This window comes from Crocodylus siamensis, chromosome 2 (genome assembly GCF_052110815.1).
Source record: "Crocodylus siamensis isolate JL-2025a chromosome 2, ASM5211081v1, whole genome shotgun sequence".
Lineage (NCBI taxonomy): Eukaryota > Metazoa > Chordata > Crocodylia > Crocodylidae > Crocodylus > Crocodylus siamensis.
The window spans coordinates 211536807-211558867 of NC_143396.1; the positions used below are offsets into that span (position 1 = coordinate 211536807).

Genomic DNA, 22061 nt, shown 5'->3' on the forward strand with positions numbered 1-22061 from the left:
AGGTTGTCATCTCTGGTGTACTTTCATCTACTTTATGCATCTCTGTGCTTTTAGCAGGCAGCTAATACTGACAGGTGGGATGTTGGAAGTTGGAATGAATCTCTTTGCGCTCCTGGAAGTCTTTTGTCTTTGTCTAAAAATTCATTATAGAGTCATTTGACTGGTTTGCTGGGTCCATCATCCAGAGGATAACAGTATAACACAAAACAGCTGAACCTCCGTACAACTGGTAGATTATTCTGTACAGTTCAGTGGGAAGGTTAGTATGGATTCACATTCAAAGCTTTCTGTGCAATTGCCAATCATGCAGTTAATTAGCGTAATTCTGGGTTTTTTCAGCTTCAAGATTTCCATGCTGAATTCCCAACTTTCCACCCAGTGGTACCAGCTTCTTTATTGCCGAGTACCTTGTTGTATAATATATATTTATATATTAGTAAAGACACAGACACCATTGTTAAAAACAGTTATTTCTTATTTAAAATAGCATGGTCTGAACTTTTTCAGTGTTTTGGCAGCTGTCCTTTCTCAGCCACAAGGAATCTGTTACAGAATGCTAGATGCCTCTGATTTTTGCAGTGGTGCCCCCTGGTGGCTGTGCGACTCCCATCAGGCTCAGTCCCTATTGCAGCCCTGCCTTAATTGCTTGCCTGCCCCACCATTTTTTTAACTAGAGGTTGGATAAGGGAGGTTGCCCGTGGGACTTAGAGTGATCCTTAGTCCAGTTGCAGTACCACTGGGTTTCTCTTGGATCTCCAACAACCTTGATTCAACCCTTAAGTTCAGTAGGCCCTTTTGGCTGGCCTGCGCCCCTGCAGGGCCCCCGCAGCTCCAAGGGCTGTGTGCATTTGTGCCCTTTCAGGGCCCCCCTAGCCTTAAGAGTTCAATACATGGCTCTGTTCCTCCCCTGCAACATGCCACACCATAAATAAGCAAAAAGCATCTCAGCCCTCTAGCCAGCCTTGAGGCAGACACCTCAAACTCTCCAGCAGTTTAACATAAAACAAAGGCCACTTGCCTATAAAACCCAGTCTTTCTCTACCCAAAGAACTTGCCTCCCCAGGCCTGCAGACTTGTTTAGATAAATCCAGGTCCCTGCAGGAGCTCTGCTGCCAAGAGCGCCTCATTTCACGTTTGCCAGGGAAAGACTGCCTGACTGGTTCAGGCTCTGGACTTACATAGCTCCAGCCTGATCCCTTTTCTGGTCAGGTGAGTCTCTCGTTAGTCCTCCTCCCCACCTGCAAGCAGCGTCTTGGGCTGCTTGCTCCCATAAAGGAGCAGACACACCCCGGTACCCTGCCTACAGACATATATTATTAAGAAAGCCTGCATTTTCCTGTACTATCATTGCACTTACTTCCTTGAATGAAATAACGCTTGTAATGACTTTGAGACCTTGCTAAAGGAAAGGTACACTGGGTCCCAGCTGCAGAGGTCAGAGTGGGGCTGAATCCCATTTACAATATAGAAATATAAAAGACCTGTTTGAAGCCATACGTTTTGCCCTTACAAAAAACATGCCTGAAAGGTCTTGACTCAGACAATGCCCGGCTATATCCATGATAATGCACAGGGCTGGAGCCCACAGTAAAGATGACTGACTTGAAATGGCAAGGGAAATGGAGTGGGACAAAGGAGGAAACAAGCTAGAGACTAGGGGAGACAGGCTACAGCAATGTCTCTTGGACAAGAGAGAGTTTATTCAACCAAGCAGCAGTTTAATTGTGTCTTTTATTAAAAGATTTGTTTTACACAAACATATAACTTGACATGTCGGGGAGTACAGGCACTGATTGCCACACAAAGGCTTTTTGTGGTACAGACAGTTGCTATTGATCCTTTACCTTCTGTCTTCACTTCTATTTTTTTTTTTTGCAGAAGACAAAGCTTAAGTCTAATAAATCCAACGCCTGTGATCAAACCCCCCTTTTCCTTTTAAATGGAAGGAAGAAATTACATGCTGCTAAAGATGTTCCAACTCAGTTACTTAGACTGAGGAGTTCAGATTAGTCATTTTGCAAATGGTGATACAGAGCTGATCAGAAGGGAATGCACTGCAGCATAATTGCCTTATTTCAAAGCATTATCCTGTAATAACAATCTGCGGCATGGCTGTGCCTCATTGAGAGGGAGAGAGAAAAATATTCGTACAGCATCCACCTCCATACACGCATAGTCAAGAGAGAAGCACCCTCAATGTCTGCTAATGCTGGAAGCTAGCCCATTAGCCAGCCTGAGCTTTTTAAGTCCCTTATTTCAGAGCAGGGAGATAAATTCGCTCCACTGGTTGCTGGTGTTTGTTATTCCCGTTCCAGCCCTCGTGATTAAAGTCAGACTCTGAGGTTGTAAATCCTTCCTTGAAATACAGACCAGTTTTCATTCAACATTAGTAAATACATTTGGCACTGGACCAAGGGCACGTTTAAGTGTTTGCCTGGGAAAAGCTGTGTTATCAGCAAAACAATTCATTAAAAAAAATTTTTGGTTAACAAAGAGAGCAAGATCCCAGAAAGTAAGAGAGCTGGAATTGAGATGGAGGAGAGGTCCTTTCCAGGTTTGAGTGGCAGCTGAAATGTACACCCCAGGCATTCATTTGTTTGCAACGGCAGAGAGCTGGTCCCGGATCCTTCCCAGGCCCTCTAACATAGTGTCCAGGGTTTCTTTACTCAGCTCCACAGTCACTGCAGAGATTATCGGGTTATTCCCACACAAGGCAGCATCTTCCTGAATCTGAAATAGAAACATGGGTTGAAATCACATGAGAAATCCACACACACACAGCCCCCAGCAGCAAATCAAGGTTGAATGGAAAAGCAAGGCATTGACTAAATAACAACAACAACAAAAAAAACAAACACATCCATGACTTTGTAGGGTAATTTTTTTATCCTGAAGAGCAATACAGTATTTTCTAAACCAAAGCAATGCAGCTTCTTCCAACACAAACAGTAAACAACACAAGGGGCAAGGGAGAAGTTCTGAGTAACACCAGGACAAACCTCATCTCTAATAAGCATCTCATCTGCTACTAGCATCCTGTCACTAGAAATAGCATGGGATAGTTAACGTCTACACAGCAATTACATTTACCTCAACTCTTCTCTTCTACAAAAAAAGAGCTGACTCAACCCAAACCCAACTTCAGTGCTTGTGCAAAACGGAAGGTTCAAATCCCACTCTATTTGTAGTTGGGTCCAAGGAGTCCAGCCATTTCCTTCCCAAACCTGACAGAGGTATGTGAGTATGTGAGAGAAGCCTTTTTGCCAGTACACTGGTAGCCAAACCCTGCATCCTGAGTAACACAAGTCTAGTAAAGAAGCTACTGAATTGACCGACTTTGAAAAATGAGCAGATGGCTTCTTGTGATTTACTGTCCTTATCCTGTCCCCATATTTCAGACAACTCAAGTTGACCCAGGGCCTAGTCAGCTGGCTCCTTATTGTAATAGTAAAGCACTCTTTCTTAAAGCAAAGAGTCTATCGCTACTGATATAGACCTCAGCTATAGGATTTCTAAACATGCCCTGAAAAAGCACAGCCATTTTGATCACTCTTACCATTATCACTGAACAATTCTTCACTGCCACTAACTCAGTCACTTAAATGCTGTAACCCAGACTCTAACGTAGGTGTAAATTAACATTACCTTCAACTGTAGCAGGCAGGTAGGGACTGCTATTCTGCTGATGCTGTCCGAAGAAGTCTTGATGTCCACTCTCCAGTCCATATCAACCAGTCGAGGTAAGGAGACTGCAGGATTAAGAGTTACACATTTTTTAATTTAGTGACATGCACTGTTGATTCAGCCAGGCTTGCTGACCTGCAGTAATCTCTGGCTTTTCTACACGAGAGAGATCCACATTCCCTGATGACAAATTGCACAAACCCCTTCAAAAGGTTCATAATTTTAATAGAAACAATTTGCCCTCTTGTTCCCATCTGCTGGGACTAGTTCTGCTCTCCTCCACAAGCAAGTTGCAGACAGCTGGCTGTCCCTTCCCATGGCACCAAAGGGCTCTTCCACCACCACAGGCAAGAATGACAAGACACACTACAGCCCTAGGAAAGAATATTAACATCTGGGGAGGGGACCAGCAGAGCTCATTAACTCTCTGCTATCCACCCACCAAAGGCAGCCCAGCATCAAGCCATCCTACTAAGCTGTACTCCTATCCTACTATCCCTGTAGCAGGCAGCATTTCAGCCCAACCTGGTTTGGGACCTACAGCATATGTCACTTCATCCTGCAGCTGAAGATAAATCACGTAAGAACAATCTGAAAACCAACCAGTGTGAAGTACATGATTTCAGCTCCCATGGTTGCTAACAAAGGAATGCCAGGGCAATGCATGTGTGCAAGGGGCTTGCAACCTCTGTGATCCTTGCCAATTCATTAAAACCACTGAGACACTTCCATTTGATGAATGACTAATGGATGTCAGCCTGACCTTATTTCTATTGGACTGCATCTAATGAATTCAACAGTGTAGTGCAACACCGACATAAGTGCTTAAGAGACCTGAAATGCCATAAACCTTTCAGGAGATTGAGGCTCTCTGAACCTGCTTGATTTATCAAGCTATTTGTATAACTGTATTTCACCTAAGAGAAATTAAAAAAAAAAAAAAGGTGGCGATTGTGTCACCTGGTGGTGTCTTTTTTCCATCAAGGTTGTTGAGAAGCCAGGGGCTAGCAGAGCTCAAAACCATCAATGATACAACAAGCCTATAATGGCACAAAAAGTGATCTGGTGTTCATGATGAAAACCTACAGATTTGTGGGAAGTCTTAGAAATATAGTAACTACCAGCTGCCCTCAGATAGCCACAAAAAAACTGTGATCCAGAGTGGATTGGTAGGAGAAAGAAGAGGTGGGAATAGTTTATGTAACAGGAGTGCTACTGTTTTTCAGAGATGCAGCTAGGAGGGTAAGAGTGAAAACAATATGGTATATCCATATCATCCAGAAAAATGCAAAAGCTTTATACAAATTGACACAGAGAAGTCTACCAAAGAGATACAACCACCTGAACACAAATGCCCCATTAGCTCACAGTACCATTATGCATTTTCTATAATATCTTTCAATGTGATAATCAAGGACAATTTTTCAATATTGCTAAAACCATTAGGCTATCCAAAAGAAAGTACAAAGGGGGTTTAGGTGGGGAGATTATTACCCAAACCGATTATATTCCTACTCTTGCAAACAGAACCCCTCCACACGCACACCCGCGACTGCATCCACTATCAGCAGCTAGACTGAGACTCTGCATACAGTACATTGTTTGGGCAGGTACTGCTGCAATGTCTTTGAATTGGTTATGGTTTCTTATATAACAAAATGCCAATAATGGATAAACAGACTTCCCCATCTGGGGTGCATGGCATCAGCCTTGCTGTGCTATAATCCATCTTTACAAATAGAGGAAAACTTCAGTAAATCATGAAATGCTGCTCGCTATATCTCACCCCAAGAAGCAGAATGCTAAGACAGCATGAAACCGGTTTTAAATAGAAGGTAAGAGATAAAGATGCTGCCTACTTGTCTGCCTGATACAAGAAAGGCAATTCAGCACTAGAGTCCAGGAGACTGGCAACACTGATATCAGGTAAGTTCCAATTTTAAATAAATGGATAAAGCTAGACTATTCAATGGCACATTTTGCCATGGTTATATTTATAGGAAATACAACTTCACTTAGAACTTTTCAATCCCTTTTCTCACAAACACTGGCCATTATGTCCTATGCTCCAAACTACATCATCATCATCAGGACTTCTTCCTGGAGAAATGGCAGCTCTCACTGTATCAGATGCATAGAAACAATGATAATTTTACTAACCTCTATTTTTCCTCTCTATTATTTAGATTGGAACCACTCATTTTGTGTTTCCAAGTGAATTTCTGTCCTTATTGACTCTGACTGAGGATTTTCAAAGGAACCTACAAAGGACATAAGGATGCAACTCTCGTTGAACTGCAGTGGGAACTGCACTGAGGCTCTTTTAAAGTCCTATCCTTAATGATCTTAGGGTTTTGCTACTGTACAGCTTTCATACATAGTGATTTTTTTCAGAGTTTTATGAGTTCTGGTTTCCAGATTCCCCAACAAACAGAAGGCACTGGAAAGAATTGGAGACACAAAAACTAATGGCACCAGGCCTACTCGCAAAGCACTACTTTCCTCCCACAGTGACCAGGATTTTCACACAATACCTAACTCTCTCAAATGCTGCATAAGCAGAGGTGGCTTTTAATACTCCGATTACTTGTATAGAGGCTCTAGTGTAATGTTCCTCGGTTCCCTCACAAGACTGGAAGACTCTGCCTATATATAGCCATCCTCCCTGCTCTGACTCCAACTGATAGATTGCTTACTGATGCTTCAAGGAGAAATTGTTCCTTGTATCATTACAGTGGTGTTTTCCATCTCTCCCCAGAGCTAACCTCCAGGGGCAGCACAGCCTTGGCTGACAAGTGCCCACGACTGGAACCAGCTCCCATGTACGGTCCACCAGAGCCAGCATTTGGCAGTGCTCACAGCACAACACAAAATGCATCTGTTAAATCTTGTGTTTTAATTTGCAAGGCTTCATTGCTGGCGCCTTTGGAAGGGCAGAAAACTGTCCAAATTTTATGGCTATGTTGATTGATCATTTTGCAACGCCCGCTATTTAAATCATTATCTGCCCCTATGTAAGGCATGACAGCTGCTTCATAAATATAGTGCTAAAGTAATCCACTCTTTCCCATAAAATAATCCCCTTTCAGACACGGTGAAATATTCTTTTCACCAATTAGCACTAGTTGAAATAAAACCCAGAAACCTTAGAGCAGAGGTTCCTGAACATGGTCCAAGAGTCACCATCAGTCCAGAGCCCCTGGAAAGTGGATTAGTTACATCATGTTGGCTCTCTTCCTCATTTTCTAGATCCCATTGCAGTGTTAAGGCTACATTAACTATTGTCCTGACATTACTGTTCCCTGCAAGCAATTGCTGTAATTGCCATTAAGATTCTGCAGCTGTGAAAGACTCCCCCTTTTTAAGATTTTCTAAGTGAGATTTTCTTTCCAGGAAATTTTCTTCTTCCAGTTTGACCAAAAATTTTGGCTTATCTGCTTGCAGGGAGGCAGTAAGGGGCCAGTAGTATCCTCAGAGAACCCAAACAGTTCTCCAGAATAAAAGCTGTTAAGGTTGTCAATCAAACTAAAATAGTGAACCAAGTGCCTGCATCCATATTACATCTCCTTGAGGTTGTATAGAGTTAGAACAAATGGCTTTTGTGTGCCTCCTTAAAATGGATTGGACTTGCAGTGTTGCTATTGTTAACTGTGTGAAAGATCAAAACATGTATGAAAGGAGAACAACTGTATTTTTTTTTAAGTCGCCTACAGTGCCACTTCCCAGAAGAGGTATCTGAGGGAAATGCTTACACCGAGTCCCTTAGCAACCCCTGGGAAGGTTGCAAGATGGCAGCATGGTTTAATTTTCCTAAAAGAAGCAGCAAGAGACAAGTGGGGAAAACACTTGGTGCGTCTCCACTGTAGCCTGCAACATGGGGTAGAGGAGCTTGCTTTAAAATGAGCTAGCTGTGTACCCAGAAGCAAGCTAGTTCCATGGAGCTCCATGTGGGTTAATGCATTTCTGGTATGTTAGCTAAATCACTGTAAAGCTAAACTTAAGTTTCTCTACACTATGCTTCAGTAGTCAAGGTCATATTGTCTTAATGCAACTCACTGTTCTAAATTCCAAGTCCTTGTAAACCATTTTAGGAATATTAAATTGCTACAAAATGCGATTAACAACTTACTCTGATTTGCTTGAGCTTCATTCCTCCAGGCAGAGCTGTGGAATGGAGAGAGAGAGAGGGAAAAAAACAACAACTCATCAGCAGTAAAGAACTGTCTCCACTAGGTCAGCAGGAAGGTGCCAGTGAGACTACACACTGTAGTAGATAGCAGCTCTGTTGCTGCACCTGAAAGAGGTCCATGGGGTGAATGCGCTATAAAACAGGAATGCTGGCCCATGGTACTCAGAATTAATACAGGTATGCCATCAGCACATCAGCGCAATAGATGGATGATATATATTTCTCCTCAGGCTCCTCCTGGAAACTGACAACCAAGAAAAATAAAAACTAACATGTAAAACACAATACTTTCTCCCAAATTTTGAGATATTCTGATTGAAGGCAGGATGGTTCTTTGCTTAGGATACCAGCCTGAAATTCAGGATAACTGGGTTCCAATTTAATTTCTGCCAAACATCTTGACTGACCCTGGACAGGTCACATCTGCAAACTGATGTCACCCTTGTTGTTCCACAGAACTGCAAAACATGAGCGAACAGATGTCTTTGCCCTTTGTCACACCTCAAATGTCCAAAAAATGGAATGCAACAATTCCCATTAATATTTTGTGTTGCTTTATCACTGCAGAGGTATGTTCAGTTATGGCATAGTCCTCACAGCCCAGAGATGTCCATGCTCTCCAGCCACCCTGGACAGAGGATTCCAGAGTGTGTTTCATGCTTCAGAGCAAGAGACTCCATGGGGTGCATCACTGTGCATTTGTAGATGTGTGCCCCAGAATGGGGCCAGGCACTTGGGGCCATTGTGCCCCAAGATCAAGCCCCTGATGCCCCAGGAATGGCAGGAGTCCAATCCTGCCAAACAACAGTTCCAATGACATCTGTACCTGCTAATTAATTTGATCGGCTGGGCCAAGATATCCTGGCACAGCTGATCCCCTGACAAAAACAATGCTGGTTTGTAAGATCAGGCATAGAACCACTAAGGCTAGAGACAGACATTCACAAAGCCTGAGCCTGAATTGATGTAATCTTTGCAGGTTCATCTAACCTGACTAGGCCAAACTGGTCTGTAACAGGACATTCTCTCTGGACTGAGAAAATTCAGGTGCATGCCTGCAGTGGCTTAGGCTAAAAGCTGGGGGGTGCTAGAGCAGCCCTCCCTTCCCTTGCACAGAGCTCAGCTGAGAGGGGGCTTGGCCAGGCTCCAGCAGGATGCTTTGATTAGGGACATCTGCATGCACAGTCTCAGGATTCTCCCTGCTGGCTGCTCAAAGGGCAGGAGTGTTGCTAGACAGGAGTGTTGGAATTTGGGTCTCCCACAGCTAAATGCTCCAATATTAAAATAAATGGAGAGTATTGCTATCATCTCTACTTCCTGGCTCTAACCCATGAGAAGAGTACCTAAATGCACCCCAACTCCAGTGGGTTGTGAAGCCTCTTCAGTGGACAGCTCCTCCCTGCAACCTAGCTGGAGGCACCAAAATCCCCAAAAGGGGCAGTGTTTCAGTTTTACCCTCTCCATAGGCAAGTTCTGCTGTGCGGCTGTCTTTTGCAGATCCTTTCTTCAGGTGCCTGCCTTTCCTGGGCACTTCCCTCGTGACAGCAAAGTTCACTGGGTGACAACATACTCGCAGTTTAGATGCTGCAATGCTGTGTGCTACAGCACCCTAATCCTTTTGCAGATCTATTGCTTAGTTCCTTTATGAATCTAGCCCAGAAGAGAGGTACCCAAGTCCTCAGTGTAGATTCTGAAAATGTAATGCCTAATCCTGGAGATGTCTGTAAAGTGCAGGGTTAAAGTTTTTACCAATAGTGCTTAAAGTTTTACCTGTATTGTGTCCAACAACACTCAAGTCTAAACAGTCCTGAGCAGCTTGGCACACAGCTCATGCTACCATCCACAAGCCAGCCTTTTCTCCACTTATGCCTGCTTCCTAGTTTCTCAGAACACACATATGAACCACATAATCCAAAATAACTATAACAAGAAGAGGCAGAAATGGCATCCCCTCAAAACTCAGTAGTCAGATCCCCCATGCAGAATGGAGAAGCAAGGTTCAAATCCCTCCTGCCTGAGGAGATAGGGCATACCTCCCACTTTCCAGGAGGCTCTCACAAGTAGGGGATTCTGTGGGGTACTTTTAACTCTTTCTGCTGAAGCTGCTCCTCTATACAGAACAGTAAAATATTTGCTGGACCAGGGAGTGAAAGAGTGAGTATGGGTCTGCAGAACATTAGTTAGGCCACTAGTCATTCTTGTGCTCACATACTGTCTAGTTATTTCATACTAACACCCAAAGTGATTTTCCACTCAGCCTACTGGTTTTCATGAACCCATTCTTATCTGCCCGATTCTCTCCATGCATTGTCAAGGAGTGGAGGTGCCTAACTCAGTGCTGTGAATTTCAAAAGGCAGGCTAGATGCCTTTTGATGGCTAGATAATTCAGTGCTAATCTCTGAATCTCTCTATGAATCTAACCTGCTGCATCTGATAACCATCTGTAAAATGGAGAAAACCCTCTTCTGTCCAAGGGACAAGTTGTAAAAATAAAAACATTAGTGACTGTAAGGGATTCAAAGAACATGGTCAGGGGATCTAGTTATGTGCAAGGGTTGGAGGATCTTTTAAGACATCTTCTGAACTCTCAGGCAAAAGCTCAGTACCACATTACACCTGCCCATGATGAGGTGCTCAGAAACTGTGACAAAGTCTCCCTTTGCTAACTTAATATCTGCTGCTACTTTCCAGCCACATATGTATCGGAATGGGTAGATAAACTCCAGTTCTATGTCCTCAAGTAAAATCAACTGAAAAGCAGGTGTTGACACTTACATGTTTTCCAAGATTATCTTGGTTAAGAGGTTTTTTAAATTCTGGTGGAAATTTCCTGGGAAAAGAGGGAGAATTTCTTCTGGTGACGTCAAGCCTCGATATACAACATGCCTGGTGAGGCTGTGCAAAGAGCAGATTAGCTGCAGGAAAAGGAGACAGGAACCAATAATAGTAAGGAAGCTGCAGTGAAGAACAGCACCACATGTTGCACAGGAAGTGACTTAACTTGGGTAACCAGATGGGGGACAGGATAATGTACACCCTTCTGCACTCAGATCAGCACAGAAAAGCCCTGTGGATCCATCTACAGGATGGCAGTCAAAGTATTTCTTTTTATGTAAAGAAGGACAAACACCTTGATATATGCTGCTCATATATCCACTGTGCTTCAATTTGTACCCATCAAATTTCCAGCTTCTTGTTAAAGATTCTGGGTTATATCATCCAACAAACAGTTCTTTTTACTAGGTATTATAACTATACAACCTAAAAACCTTTTAAAACACTAAAGCCCTGATTTTCAGAGCTGCTGAGCATCTGCAGATTGAGCCAGTAGGCTTCAATCTAAGTTGGTTGAAAGTCAGGTTCAAATGAGTCATGGTTTTTTTTTATTTTTTTACAGAAAAAGCTAAATGGATTAGAACAGGAAATTATGGATTAGAACAGGAAATTATAAAAAGTATAAATATATTTTTTTCTTTCTGCCCCTCGGGCAGGGGCTGGACTCAAAGATCTTTCGAGGTCCCTTCCAGCCCTAGTGTCTATGAAATCCGTGAAATATAATACACCCATTAGGTACCTTGGCCCATTCTTCTATGGGAGCTTTGCTTCCTACAGAATATCCCTATGTGCACTGTATAATAATTATTCAATATTTGACTATTGAAGAAAAAAAAAAAAAAATCAATGGGACTGAAGGTCTTAAGTTACTTCAGCGCTGTGGAAAATTTTAACCCAAGCTTGAAAGATATAAATCCATGAGTTATGGTCCAGTAGGGCATAGAGCTGTTCTAGGTGATTCTGATGTAGGATTGGAGCTCAGCCCTGGGCTGCAGTTTAACTTGAAAAGTATGTTTAATGGGCAATGATTTACTTCAAAAGACACACAATTTATTAAAGCCTTTGCTATGAAGCCTGGGGTGAAAAAAAAAAAAAACCCTGATTGTACCAGGTGCTTTCTGAGCTTACCACAGGAAATAATTTTGAGGTGTATTTCAAAGTGTTTAAATGTTTATTCTTAAACATAGCAATTGCTTCATTATACCTTACATCTTCAAAGCACTTTGCTTATATTCTCACCACCCCTGCGGCAAGGCAAGTGAATGTTACTCTCTCTAGTGTATACTGAATGTGCATCTACTTTGCTTGTATTTGGAGAGCAGTAATTCCCATTTTGTGTACTGATAACCATATGCTGTATTTATTTTTTTGGCCTCAGAGACTGGTACGCGCACACGTTCTAGACAAGCCAGACTACAGCATTGAAGCCTCTGGACAAACTCATTAGCCAGTGAGGTGAAGCAATTGGCTTCTCCTCAGTGTTTGAAGAGAGATGAAGGGAGAAGCACCTGTTTGTTATATCAGGCCTTCATCAGTAGGACAGCATTATCATCCACTAAATGTCATAGCATTCTTACTTGAGCTGCTTCTTCTGGCGTTACAGACAGACTGGAACAGGTGCTGTCAATTAACCTGTCTGAGCCACTTATTGAACTAGAAAAGCACTCCTGGCACAGCTGTCTAACTACATCCTTTGAGGAAGCCTGCAAAATAACAAGGGGAGAAAAGAGGGTGTTAAGAAATCATTGCTTATAAAACCAGCAGAGTACTCAGGTAGTGCTTCAAAGCACTGAACTGCTAAATCTGTGTGGTCTGCCTATCCTGCAGCTTGGTATCAGCCTGACTTTGAAAGCAGAGAAATGAAGTGATTTGCATGAGGCCGCATAGAGTCAGTACCAGCAGGGGGTTTAGAAGTCAGAACATGCTGCGTGGTCCCATTCCCCCTGCATGCTGCCTTTCAAGCCTTGGCCCTTTGCTGTTAAGACCCACAAAGCAGGATAGCAAGTCTTGTTTTGCAGAGCATGAAGCCAGTTGGAAAAAAAAATGAGGGCGACGCCCTCTGTTCATATAGTTTGCGGATGCTTGCTAGGACGTTATGAGATTGATAGAGCTCTGTGATATGAATATGGCTGCAGAGCACTTGTGCTAAGCAGGTGGCACCTTTCTAAACCCTCTCCACTTTAAACATCTCATCTGCCTTGTTTCCCCAAGCTCAGGGAAGTACCTGCATTCAGCTCTCCTCCGAGAGCCGCAGCTCTCAAAGTGATTTCAGGAAAGAGAAGGGGAATGGAGAGCTTTACTTCTCGCTCTCACTATTAATGAACCCCGCACGCTATTTGCTCTCTATACACTTTGCAGAACACATGCAGGCATTGGACACGCTTCAGCAGCTGTCTTGCCATACACAGATTTTAAAAAAGGAAGCGGTATCATGCAAAGGACGGCAACCTGTGAGACTCGGCATTCACCTTCAGTAAGATCTGCAGGGCTGCAAACTGCTCTTCTGTCACTGCGGCCATCTTCACCCCAGCACGTGACCACAGGAACTAACCAGCATAAGAGGTGGAGGGTCAATCACATGATGGGCCCTGCTGCTGCTGCTTTGCATTGTGGACGCTGTAGTTCTCCGTGCAGCCTGGCGGTCACGTCAAGCCTGGTGTTATAGGAAAATGATCACCGGGTTTTGTTTGTTTGCCGTGGCATGGCACTCCAGGCAGGGTTTGTTCCGGGAGCCTCCATCCTGAAAGCAGTCCTGTGCAGGAGCAGCTTTACCCCGGTGAGTAATCCCACTGAAGTCCACGGTATTGCTCACGTAAGTAAAGATCCTCATGCGTGTGTATGTTTGCGGGGCTGGGGCCACCCCTTTTTATAGACGTGGTCATCTTAAATTGGACTCAAAGCTTTGCTGTTGCCAATTCGCATAGGTCTACAACTGAAAAAAACAAGTAACACAAGCAGTTGCTGAAATGAGTTTGGCACCCAGGGGTCACCGCACTCAGGGCCTAAAAGTGAAATTTAAACCAAACCAAACAGGAGTGAAAGTGTCTTCGTTGCTTTTCATTGGCCTTTCTACATGCACACTATCTTCTGCATCTGTTTCCCCCGCTAACCCACCCCTTCCTCTGAATCTAGGTTAGTATAGTGTGAGCCTCAGTACAGTATTTTGCATGTATCTTTGCCCTGTATCCATGAGTTACAAAGTGCCTTATAGCTGTTAACTTATTTTAAGCAATGTAATGCTCTTTCGAGAAAGGGGAACATCAGGACAAAATCATTAACACATGTTCATTTTCATAATGTGGCCATTTTACAGATGAATATCCAGGCACTGGGACTTGACCATGGTTTCACAGCGAGTTAAGGGCAGAACAAGAAACAGACTGAGCTTCAGAAATCTTGACTCCTAGTTTTCTGATCTAATTGCCAGGCTACTCCCATTCCTAAAGATCCAGGCATCTTCTCTCTATGAGATGCATAGCTTAGAGAGAGCTAATATCAGTATTTTAACAAAAAACTTGCTGTCCTAGCAGTGGTAAGACATTGACAGCACCCTTGTCCCCCTGCTTTACATGTGTTAACTTGAAGCATGTGTAGCTCACTTGCCTTTCAGAGCTTGGGTTGAGCCCCAGGCTTGAAATCTTGCTGTTTTGATTGGTGGAGAAATCTTGCTGTTTTGATTGGTGGAGCCCATCCACCAATCAGGAGGCAGCAAGAGGAGTTGAGTCACACCCCTTTCCTGAGGGGAGGGCGAGAGGAGCTCTCCGACCTGATTGAAGACTGCAACACTCAGGTTGGCAGATTTCAGTGGCAGAGCCCTGGAGTGCACAAAAAGAGCTGCGTGCCCAGCATGAGGGGAGCACATCCAGGGCAGAGAAGAGCGGGGTTAGAAAAGCTGAGGAGAGCTGCTCAGTGGGGCAAAACAGTAGCCCAGAAGCGCCCCTGATGACTTCCATCAGTGGGGAATGGCAGACAGCTCCAGCACAGCACACAGTGTCCAGACCCTAGGAGCTGCATGTGGCAGCTTCGGTCTGCAACCTCTGCATGCAGCCAGAGACACAGTGCAGAGATCGGTGCGTGATCTTTGGAGTGCTTGGGCAGCTCAGGTCCTCAACCCCCGGGACGAGGCTGGGAGCTCAGTGCAGGAGACGCTGCATGGAGGGTCCAGGAGCAGACTGAGCCTGGTGCTGCGCAAGGCAGCCTAGGTCTCCAACCCATAGCAAAAGGTTGAGTCTAGGGAGCCAGACAGTGCCCGGGCTACTGAGCCAGCAGACAGGTCTGAGCCAGAGGCCCCAGAAGCCCTGCATAGTAGAGCCCTGTTCCAGGGGACAGCGACGGCTCATCAGTGAGCCGGGTCCTGCCACCAATGGGGACAGCATGTGCAGCTTGTTCCTTGACTCCACCCCTTGCTCCAGCGCATGACCAGGGGAGCTGCAGCATGGCCTGTGCCCTGCCCGCGTACGTGGCAGGTGGAGGCACGTGGTAGACAGAGGTAAGTTCCCACGCACAGCTGGAGGCGCTGGGCTGGGCCAGGGTTGCGGGGTGTGTGGTTGCCGGTGCCCGTGCTGTGCACTGCTGGAGTGGCCCCATACGGGAGGCCAAACAGTGGCCACTGGCACTGCCAGTCCACGCCTGCCTCCTCACCCACGTGCCTACTTCAAGCCAGCCCCATTGCCCTGCCCTGCCCTGCCCCATAGCAAGGCGGTGCCTGCTCCCCTGGCCAGTCTCCCCCTGGGCGCTGCGGCTCTCCGGGCCTGGCCATCCGTGCGCGAGGCTCCGAGGGGGCTGCTTCTCGTGCTGCTGGGGACAGGAGGAGCCCGGCTGGGTTTGCACCGGCCAGCAGAAGCCACGCAGGAGCTGTGTGCTGCTCAGGATGGGACGAGCGTGCACTGGTCAGTCCTGAGTGGCACACAGCTCCACCGCCGCTTCTGCTGGCTGGTGCAGACCTGGCTGGCCTCCTCCCATCCCCAGCAGCACATGGGAAGCCGGCTTCAGCTGCATGCTGCTTTTCCTGGCTGGTGCCAACCCGGTTCTGCCCAGGCGGGTCCTGCAGCACCATGTCAACCCGGGAATGGCACTGGCAGGCCCCAGGTTAACCCTGGCCTGTCCCCACGGCTTCTCCAGCACCAGGTCAACCCGGTTGTAACCAAGAGGCTCCTGTAGCACAATGTCAACCCCGGGCATGCATGCCATGTCAACCAGCACCATGTCAACCCCTGCAACTTCACTGTTGTCAAAGGTCACATGACATCACTTCCTGATGTGATAGCACTTCCTGTGATGTATTTGAATATGGGTCACTGGCCCACTGGGTGATAAAAAGTTTGTGAACCGGCCCCACATTTAAAAAAGTTGGACACCTCTGCCCGAAAGTTAGCAGCTTCCTTGTAGAGCTTGGGAAAAGTCCCAGGACATTGGGGTTTCCTGTTGGGATTAAGTTTATCTTTGGGGTTCTTGTGCCATAAGTGGTGTGATGTCATCCCTTATATTTTCTGAACTCTCATGTTTGTAGATGAGTAGAATCCTAGGGCTCTGCTGGGACCCCTGTTGCTATTATTTCACCTGTTGTTTATTTGTATTTATTTGTGGCTTATTTGTTGTTCACCCATACTTATCTGTAGTTTAGCTGTTGGCTATCTATGTTTATTTTGAGGTTTATCAGTTCCAGATCAGATGCTTACTGGTATCTGGAGCACTGGTGTAAGGTTTTATAGCATTTACTTGGAGGGTATTGTTTGTTAATTGTTTAGATATCCTATAAATATATATTGTACATATGTTTATATCCATGTTTCTTTTCCTTGTGATAAGTTAATGTAAATAAATTTGTATATAGTTAAGTCCCCTAACTGTCCTGGCCTGGTTCTATAGGGACGGAGAGAAACTGAGCGGTCTGTAGTTCCCCCACAGCGCACCTGCCAGCTAACAATCCCCTTCAGTTGGAGAATGGGAGTATATACCTGAGTTACCTGGGCTACACATGTTTTTGATGTTTTGGGCATTATGCCTGGTTGCTGTATGTGAGGCTTGTTCCTAAAGTTCTTAAAAACACATTAGACCCCTGATTGGGATGGTCCTGCCTTGACCAGATTGGTTGGATGAGATGACCTCCTGAGGACCCTTCCAGCCCCACTTTTTGATGATTCTATAAGACCTTGATCCTGGGAAATGTGGAATTTCCATTGCCTATATCCAGTTGCTCAGACACTTTCACTATACAGCCCAATGGATAGACCTACCCTGACTGAAAAGGGAACACTAGCTATTCAGAATAAAATGAGAGAAAATGCCATACCATTTATTGCTGCCCAAGTGGAAATATCTGCGGGACTTGGCAAAGGAATTGCTTTGGTCAGTGTTCAGACTGTCATTTCCCACATAGAGGGGGCACTGGATTGACCATACTGCTGTTGCAGTGGCATAGGCCATTACTTTGGCTTATTGTGTGTTTTTTCTTGTAAGGGTAATTTTAAATACATTTCCTCTCAAGTAAAAGCAGTCTTTCTTTTTTGTCCTGCACGATTCACACATTTGGTATCAGGTTTTTTTTGCATAATCCAAGGACTTCCCTCATTTCTACATCTCTGCCCAAACACTGACTGCCACTTCAGTTTTTGTTTGTGCTGTTCTCCTGTAAATAAAAATTATAAGTTGTAAGGTGTGCCAGTGTTGTTCGCACTGTGATGGAGAACGCTTGGCAAGGGAAAGGAACTTCCACTCTTATTAGAGGAACTGATTTCACTTTCATGTGCTGGGAATCCTTCAAGGGCAGGGGAATCTTAGGGGAGATGGTTTTATTTTCTGTCATTTTTCATGAGCAACAGGAAATGAGGCTCTTGGGGTGGGGGTGTATATGGAACTATTTCAGTGTGTGAATTTACCATCTGTGGCCTCTTGAAGTTAATTAGTATGATTGATCAGTTTGGAGAGCTGCTGTATTAGTCGTGCCAGTTTCTTAAGTACTGCATTACCATTAAATTAACCCACTGTAGGTATTTTGTTTATCATGTGAAGCAGTTGGTCTGCTGTGCATATCTACCACGGTGGACGGATTCTGCATAGAGTACTAGTCTGCTGCTGTGCAGCTGTGGCAATGTGCAGACACACAACTTTTCTTACTGACAGTTGCCCAGATGGAAACTCAAATTATACAGCCCAATCCATATAGCTGCCCTGATCAGAAAGGGAGCACTAGTGAGTCAGAACGGACTTAGATGAACTGCCACATCATTTATTCCTCCACAAGTGGAAATGTCTAGGAAACTTTTTGGGAAAGGAATTGCATTTGCCAGCACCCAGACTGTTATTTTCCATGTGCAGTCATGCTAGTGGCACTTGCAAATTATACACTGGACCAATTCTGAAGGAAAAAAATTGTTAGGTAGGCCCTAAACTATTTTCCAGCATCTGAAATATGAAGAGTTAAGAAGCTGAGTAATGACATTAAAAAGGAAGCAGGAATTAGTAGCTAAAGGCAGGCTATTAGGAATTCATTCTTGGCTCTGTTGGTGCCTTGGAAGTGATGTTGTGCCTCGCTTTTGTCGTGTGTGTGCAGGTGATGAAAATACTTCTGTCCCACACACAAATACAGGTATTGTGAGCCTTCATTAATTAATATTGCTAAACAGCGTGGAGCTCCTGAAGGCATGAATAAAATTTTTATAAAGGCATTATAAAAGAGGAAAATATTACTGCTGTCACTGTGCTAGCAAGCTGAACATACACTTCTTTTCAGGCTTCCTATAGAGTGCTGTATTATTCTGTTTCAGAACTTCTAAAACTCTGCTTTTCTGCAACTGTAGATAAGTGAAATATTTAGGTATCTCAAACTTCTGAAAAAAAACCCCTCTGTACCCAACAGGAAAGAAGAGCTGCTGTCTTTTGGCAGAGCTCTTCTAAGAAATGCATGACATAGGACTGTTTCTGTTTCCCTGTTTTAAGGATTTCCCTGACACAGAAACCAGGCAAACACATCACTGGACTAAGGAGTTAACTAGTACTACACAAAGTATTTTCCAGTTAGACAAACAGGAGGAGAGGCTGAGCAATAGAAAGAGGGGTCAGATGACTACCATTGGCATTAATGAGTGTATGACAAAAGAGAACATTTACTTTTGAGTCGCATATTCAGAACAAAGAATCTGCCTGCCAGTAAGCACAGCTGGCCTTGTACTGAATGCATATTCCAACCCACCTCCTGTTGTCATTATTTCCTCACTGTAGGAACCTTCTAATTATGGAGAAATAATAACACCATTGATTTAATATCTAAATCGAAATGCTTTGTCCGTTGCTTGGAGATGATTGAAAAGCCTCTGGCAAAAGCTGCTTCAGTTTGGGTGGACTGGCTCCTGATTATTTTCGGTACTTTCTCTTTCCAGCTGCTCTCAGCAAACAACAATCTAAAATCTATTTTTTTTTCTATGAAATAGTTCAGAATTAGTTCAATGATCAAGACTTGTCTTCTTCGGGAAAGGCAATTCAGTGGTTCTAGGGTTAGCAATTTGGATTGATTCCCTGCTCCAGCACTGACTTCCTTATGAGCACCAATAAAATCCAAAAAAAGGATGCATGCACCTTTAATGTTAGGTGCCACTGTGCCTAGCTTCTAGGCGTCTCATCTCTTGAAAGGATGTCAGACTAGAGGATTTAGGCTTCCAAGCAATTAAACACCTCAAAAACCTGCACCTTGATTGGGGAACCATAGAGAGCTAACCAACTAAGGGGTGTTCTGACCTCCCTCACCCTCACTGGTGTCTGGATTCAAGAGGAGTATCTCCATCCACTAACTGGCAACCACCACTGGAGGAAGACGGTGGAAGTGGTAAAGTGATTGCCTTTGACCTAAAAACATTGTTAAAGCATTCTTCTTGGAAGCGTGCAATTGATTTCTAGCCCTTCCATGGCCTGAAATGATTCAAACCCACATTTCTCACCTCCCAACTACTGCTAGAAAAGACTACAACCCCTTTTGTAACAGACTCCTGGGCATTCCTGCTTTATCTCTCTCCAGTCCCGGAATTTTGTATTCCTGGCTTCATACTTCCTCAGGTTTCTGTGCTTGGAGCTTAACTCAGTTGTTGTCAATGTCCAGCATGCTCTAAGCACATGGGCTGGAATGGGCCTTTTTGCTGTTCTTGTGCACTTAAGCAACTCATGCACTTACTGGATATGATGGATGGTTACCAATAGTTGCTATAATCTAAGAAAGAAGCAACAAGTTGGGAATAATAAGCATGTTTCTGAATGGTTTAATTTCATGTAAATGGAACGTATAGTACAGAGTTCATTGATTGTAGGCACAGGAACAATGGGTAGCAGCTACTGATTTTCATGGAGGGATTTTTCTTGTAGGAATTTAGGAAAAGCCGGTTGTTTTCATTAAGTACAAGGCTGGCCGAGATTTCTGTAGCTAACCTGTGTTAGCTATGAGATTTATGTCCACACGAGAAGTGTGACTCTGGGTTGTTCACATGCACGTTCCAGCGTCCTCATGGCACTGTGGCTCGGTGTGGCAGGGCACTGTGTGTGCCTGCCACTTTAAGGCCCTGGAGCTTGCAGCTGCCAGGTGCCTGATGAGGACAGTCATTTTGGGATCAGGGGCTGCCAATATAAACAGCGCAGTTCGGCTGCTAGAGGCCAGGCAACAACATCGCCTGGCTGGAGAGCTACTAGTTGTCATCTGGAGGTAAGGGAGGAGCTGTAGGGGATGGACAGGAGGCTTCTGGTCCTGGATACGACCTAAAACTGCACCCTGCCAGGAGTGGGTGGCCTGGTGGGGCTCCCAGTGGCACAGGAGCCCCCAGGAAATGCGAGGCAAGTTACCACCTCGGTGAAAGGCAGGTCAGGGCACTTTAACCCCTAGCCCCCATGACCAGGTGGATAATCCCTTTGTTTGTAGGGCCTGGAGGTCAGACCCCGAGAAAGAGACGGGCTAGAGACTCGGACCTGATGGAGAGAGTACCCTCAACTGGCCCATGTTGTGGCCAGGACGAGGACGGTCAAAAGGGCCAGGGGCCCACCGCAAGGGATGCCCAAGAGCCGAGGGCCTGGGGTCCTGACTTGCCTGGAGGTGAGCCAGGGCTGGTAGCCAAAGGTCCCAGGGGGGACCACACCTGAGAGAAGCTAGATAGCTTGAATGAAGGCGGGGTAGTCCGCCTGAATGAAGGGATCATGGAGGGGTCCTGATAGAAGGATTCTGGGGCCCAGTTTGGGGGCCGGTGATGACGAGAACACCTCGATGCCATCTGCGAGGCTTGGGCTGCGGCGTAGGGGAGGAATGGAGCCGCAGATAGTGCCCCCTGGCATTGGGGCAGTAAATGGGCAGCTTCCCGCTAATTAGTATCAATTAATTAATTATTAACATCAAGGTGTGGCAGGAGAGAATGCGGGTGGTCAGCCCAGGAAGAGGTGGGCAGGCCGCTGGGAAAGCAGCCCCGAGCAGGGCCCTGTTACACTCGGCCACACAGCCTGCCAGGGAGGAAGGGGGAAGGAGGGCCTGCCGGTACACAGGGAGCCCAAGATGGTAGCTGCCCCTCCCCTTGCCGCTGGTTGGCTGAGATCTGCCTGTCGTGTGGCTCTGCTTCTCTTCACTAATCAATGAGGAAGGGTGGGTCCACATGATGACCAGCCCTTGCAACCAATCAGTGGCAAGAGGCAAGGCCACTAGGGTCCCTCAGCCAATCAGAGGCGTGGGAGGAGGGACAGCCACAATATGCCTTCGAAAATGGCATCTGGCCCAGTGATCTATCCATAAAATCAGCCAGCTGCCTCCTCGAGTTGGGTAGATCCCTACCTATAGTTATAGTGCAATATGGGTAATTGCATTGGGCAACTACTAGCCATATGAAATTGACTGTGGGTTGGGTTGTACGTATCTTGTTCTCAGTGGGATCATGAGGGAATTAAAACTCTCTGCCAGATTTACCCTCTTGAAGTTAGTGAGGTACCTCCCTGGAGATCTTTTCGAGGACTGGGGACTTAATGTGAAATCATAGACTCATAGAGCAGTAGGGCTGGAAGGGACCTCCAGAGGTCATCTAGTCCAACCCCCTGCCTGAGGCAAGATGATCCCTATCCAAACCATCCCATACAAACTTCTAAACTACCTAGGACTACTGTCATCCCTGACACAACATAGACCTAACACCCTGACCTGCCACAGGTAAAGCGGAGGAACCATGACAGCCAATGTCCTGCTTCTGTAAGATGTTGTCAATGTATGCTTAAGAGGCCCTGAGTAGAGGCCCATGCCCCCTGGTACAGAGAAAGGCAAAATCCCTCACAGTCTATATCAATCTGACCCTGAGTTAAAATTCCTTCCTGACCCCAAATATGATGATTGGCCTGACTGAG

The 22061-nt window shown here is 45.3% G+C and overlaps 2 protein-coding genes across 2 annotated transcripts in view; one reads left to right on the forward strand and one right to left on the reverse strand.

Moving 5' to 3' along the window:
* Positions 1-1714: 1714 nt before the first annotated feature.
* On the reverse strand, positions 1715-13271 carry COMMD9 (COMM domain containing 9). Its single transcript, XM_090032944.1, has 6 exons — positions 13178-13271; positions 12287-12412; positions 10650-10789; positions 7814-7848; positions 3646-3749; positions 1715-2730 (listed from the first exon to the last, which is right to left on the reverse strand). Exons 1-6 carry the CDS (start codon positions 13226-13228, stop codon positions 2590-2592), a joined length of 597 nt encoding a protein of 198 aa, XP_089889070.1. The 5' UTR covers positions 13229-13271; the 3' UTR covers positions 1715-2589.
* Positions 13272-13333: 62 nt separating this feature from the next.
* The window catches only part of PRR5L (proline rich 5 like), a 113098-nt gene continuing 104370 nt past the window's right edge, over positions 13334-22061 (forward strand). The window contains exon 1 of the mRNA XM_090032949.1: positions 13334-13485. The gene's annotated coding sequence lies outside the window, so the exon portion shown is untranslated. The remainder of the gene's footprint in view (positions 13486-22061) is intronic.

What these genes read in the sequence shown, in the direction of transcription:
- COMMD9 (XM_090032944.1), bottom strand. Translation starts at nt 13,228, where the DNA reads ATGGCCGCAGTGACAGAAGAGCAGTTTGCAGCCCTGCAGATCTTACTG. An exon ending in CGCCAGAAGAAGCAGCTCAA is followed by an intron (nt 10,790 to 12,286) that starts GTAAGAATGCTA and finishes CTTTTCCTGCAG; the next exon opens with CTAATCTGCTCTTTGCACAG. An exon ending in AAGATAATCTTGGAAAACAT is followed by an intron (nt 7,849 to 10,649) that starts GTAAGTGTCAAC and finishes TCCATTCCACAG; the next exon opens with CTCTGCCTGGAGGAATGAAG.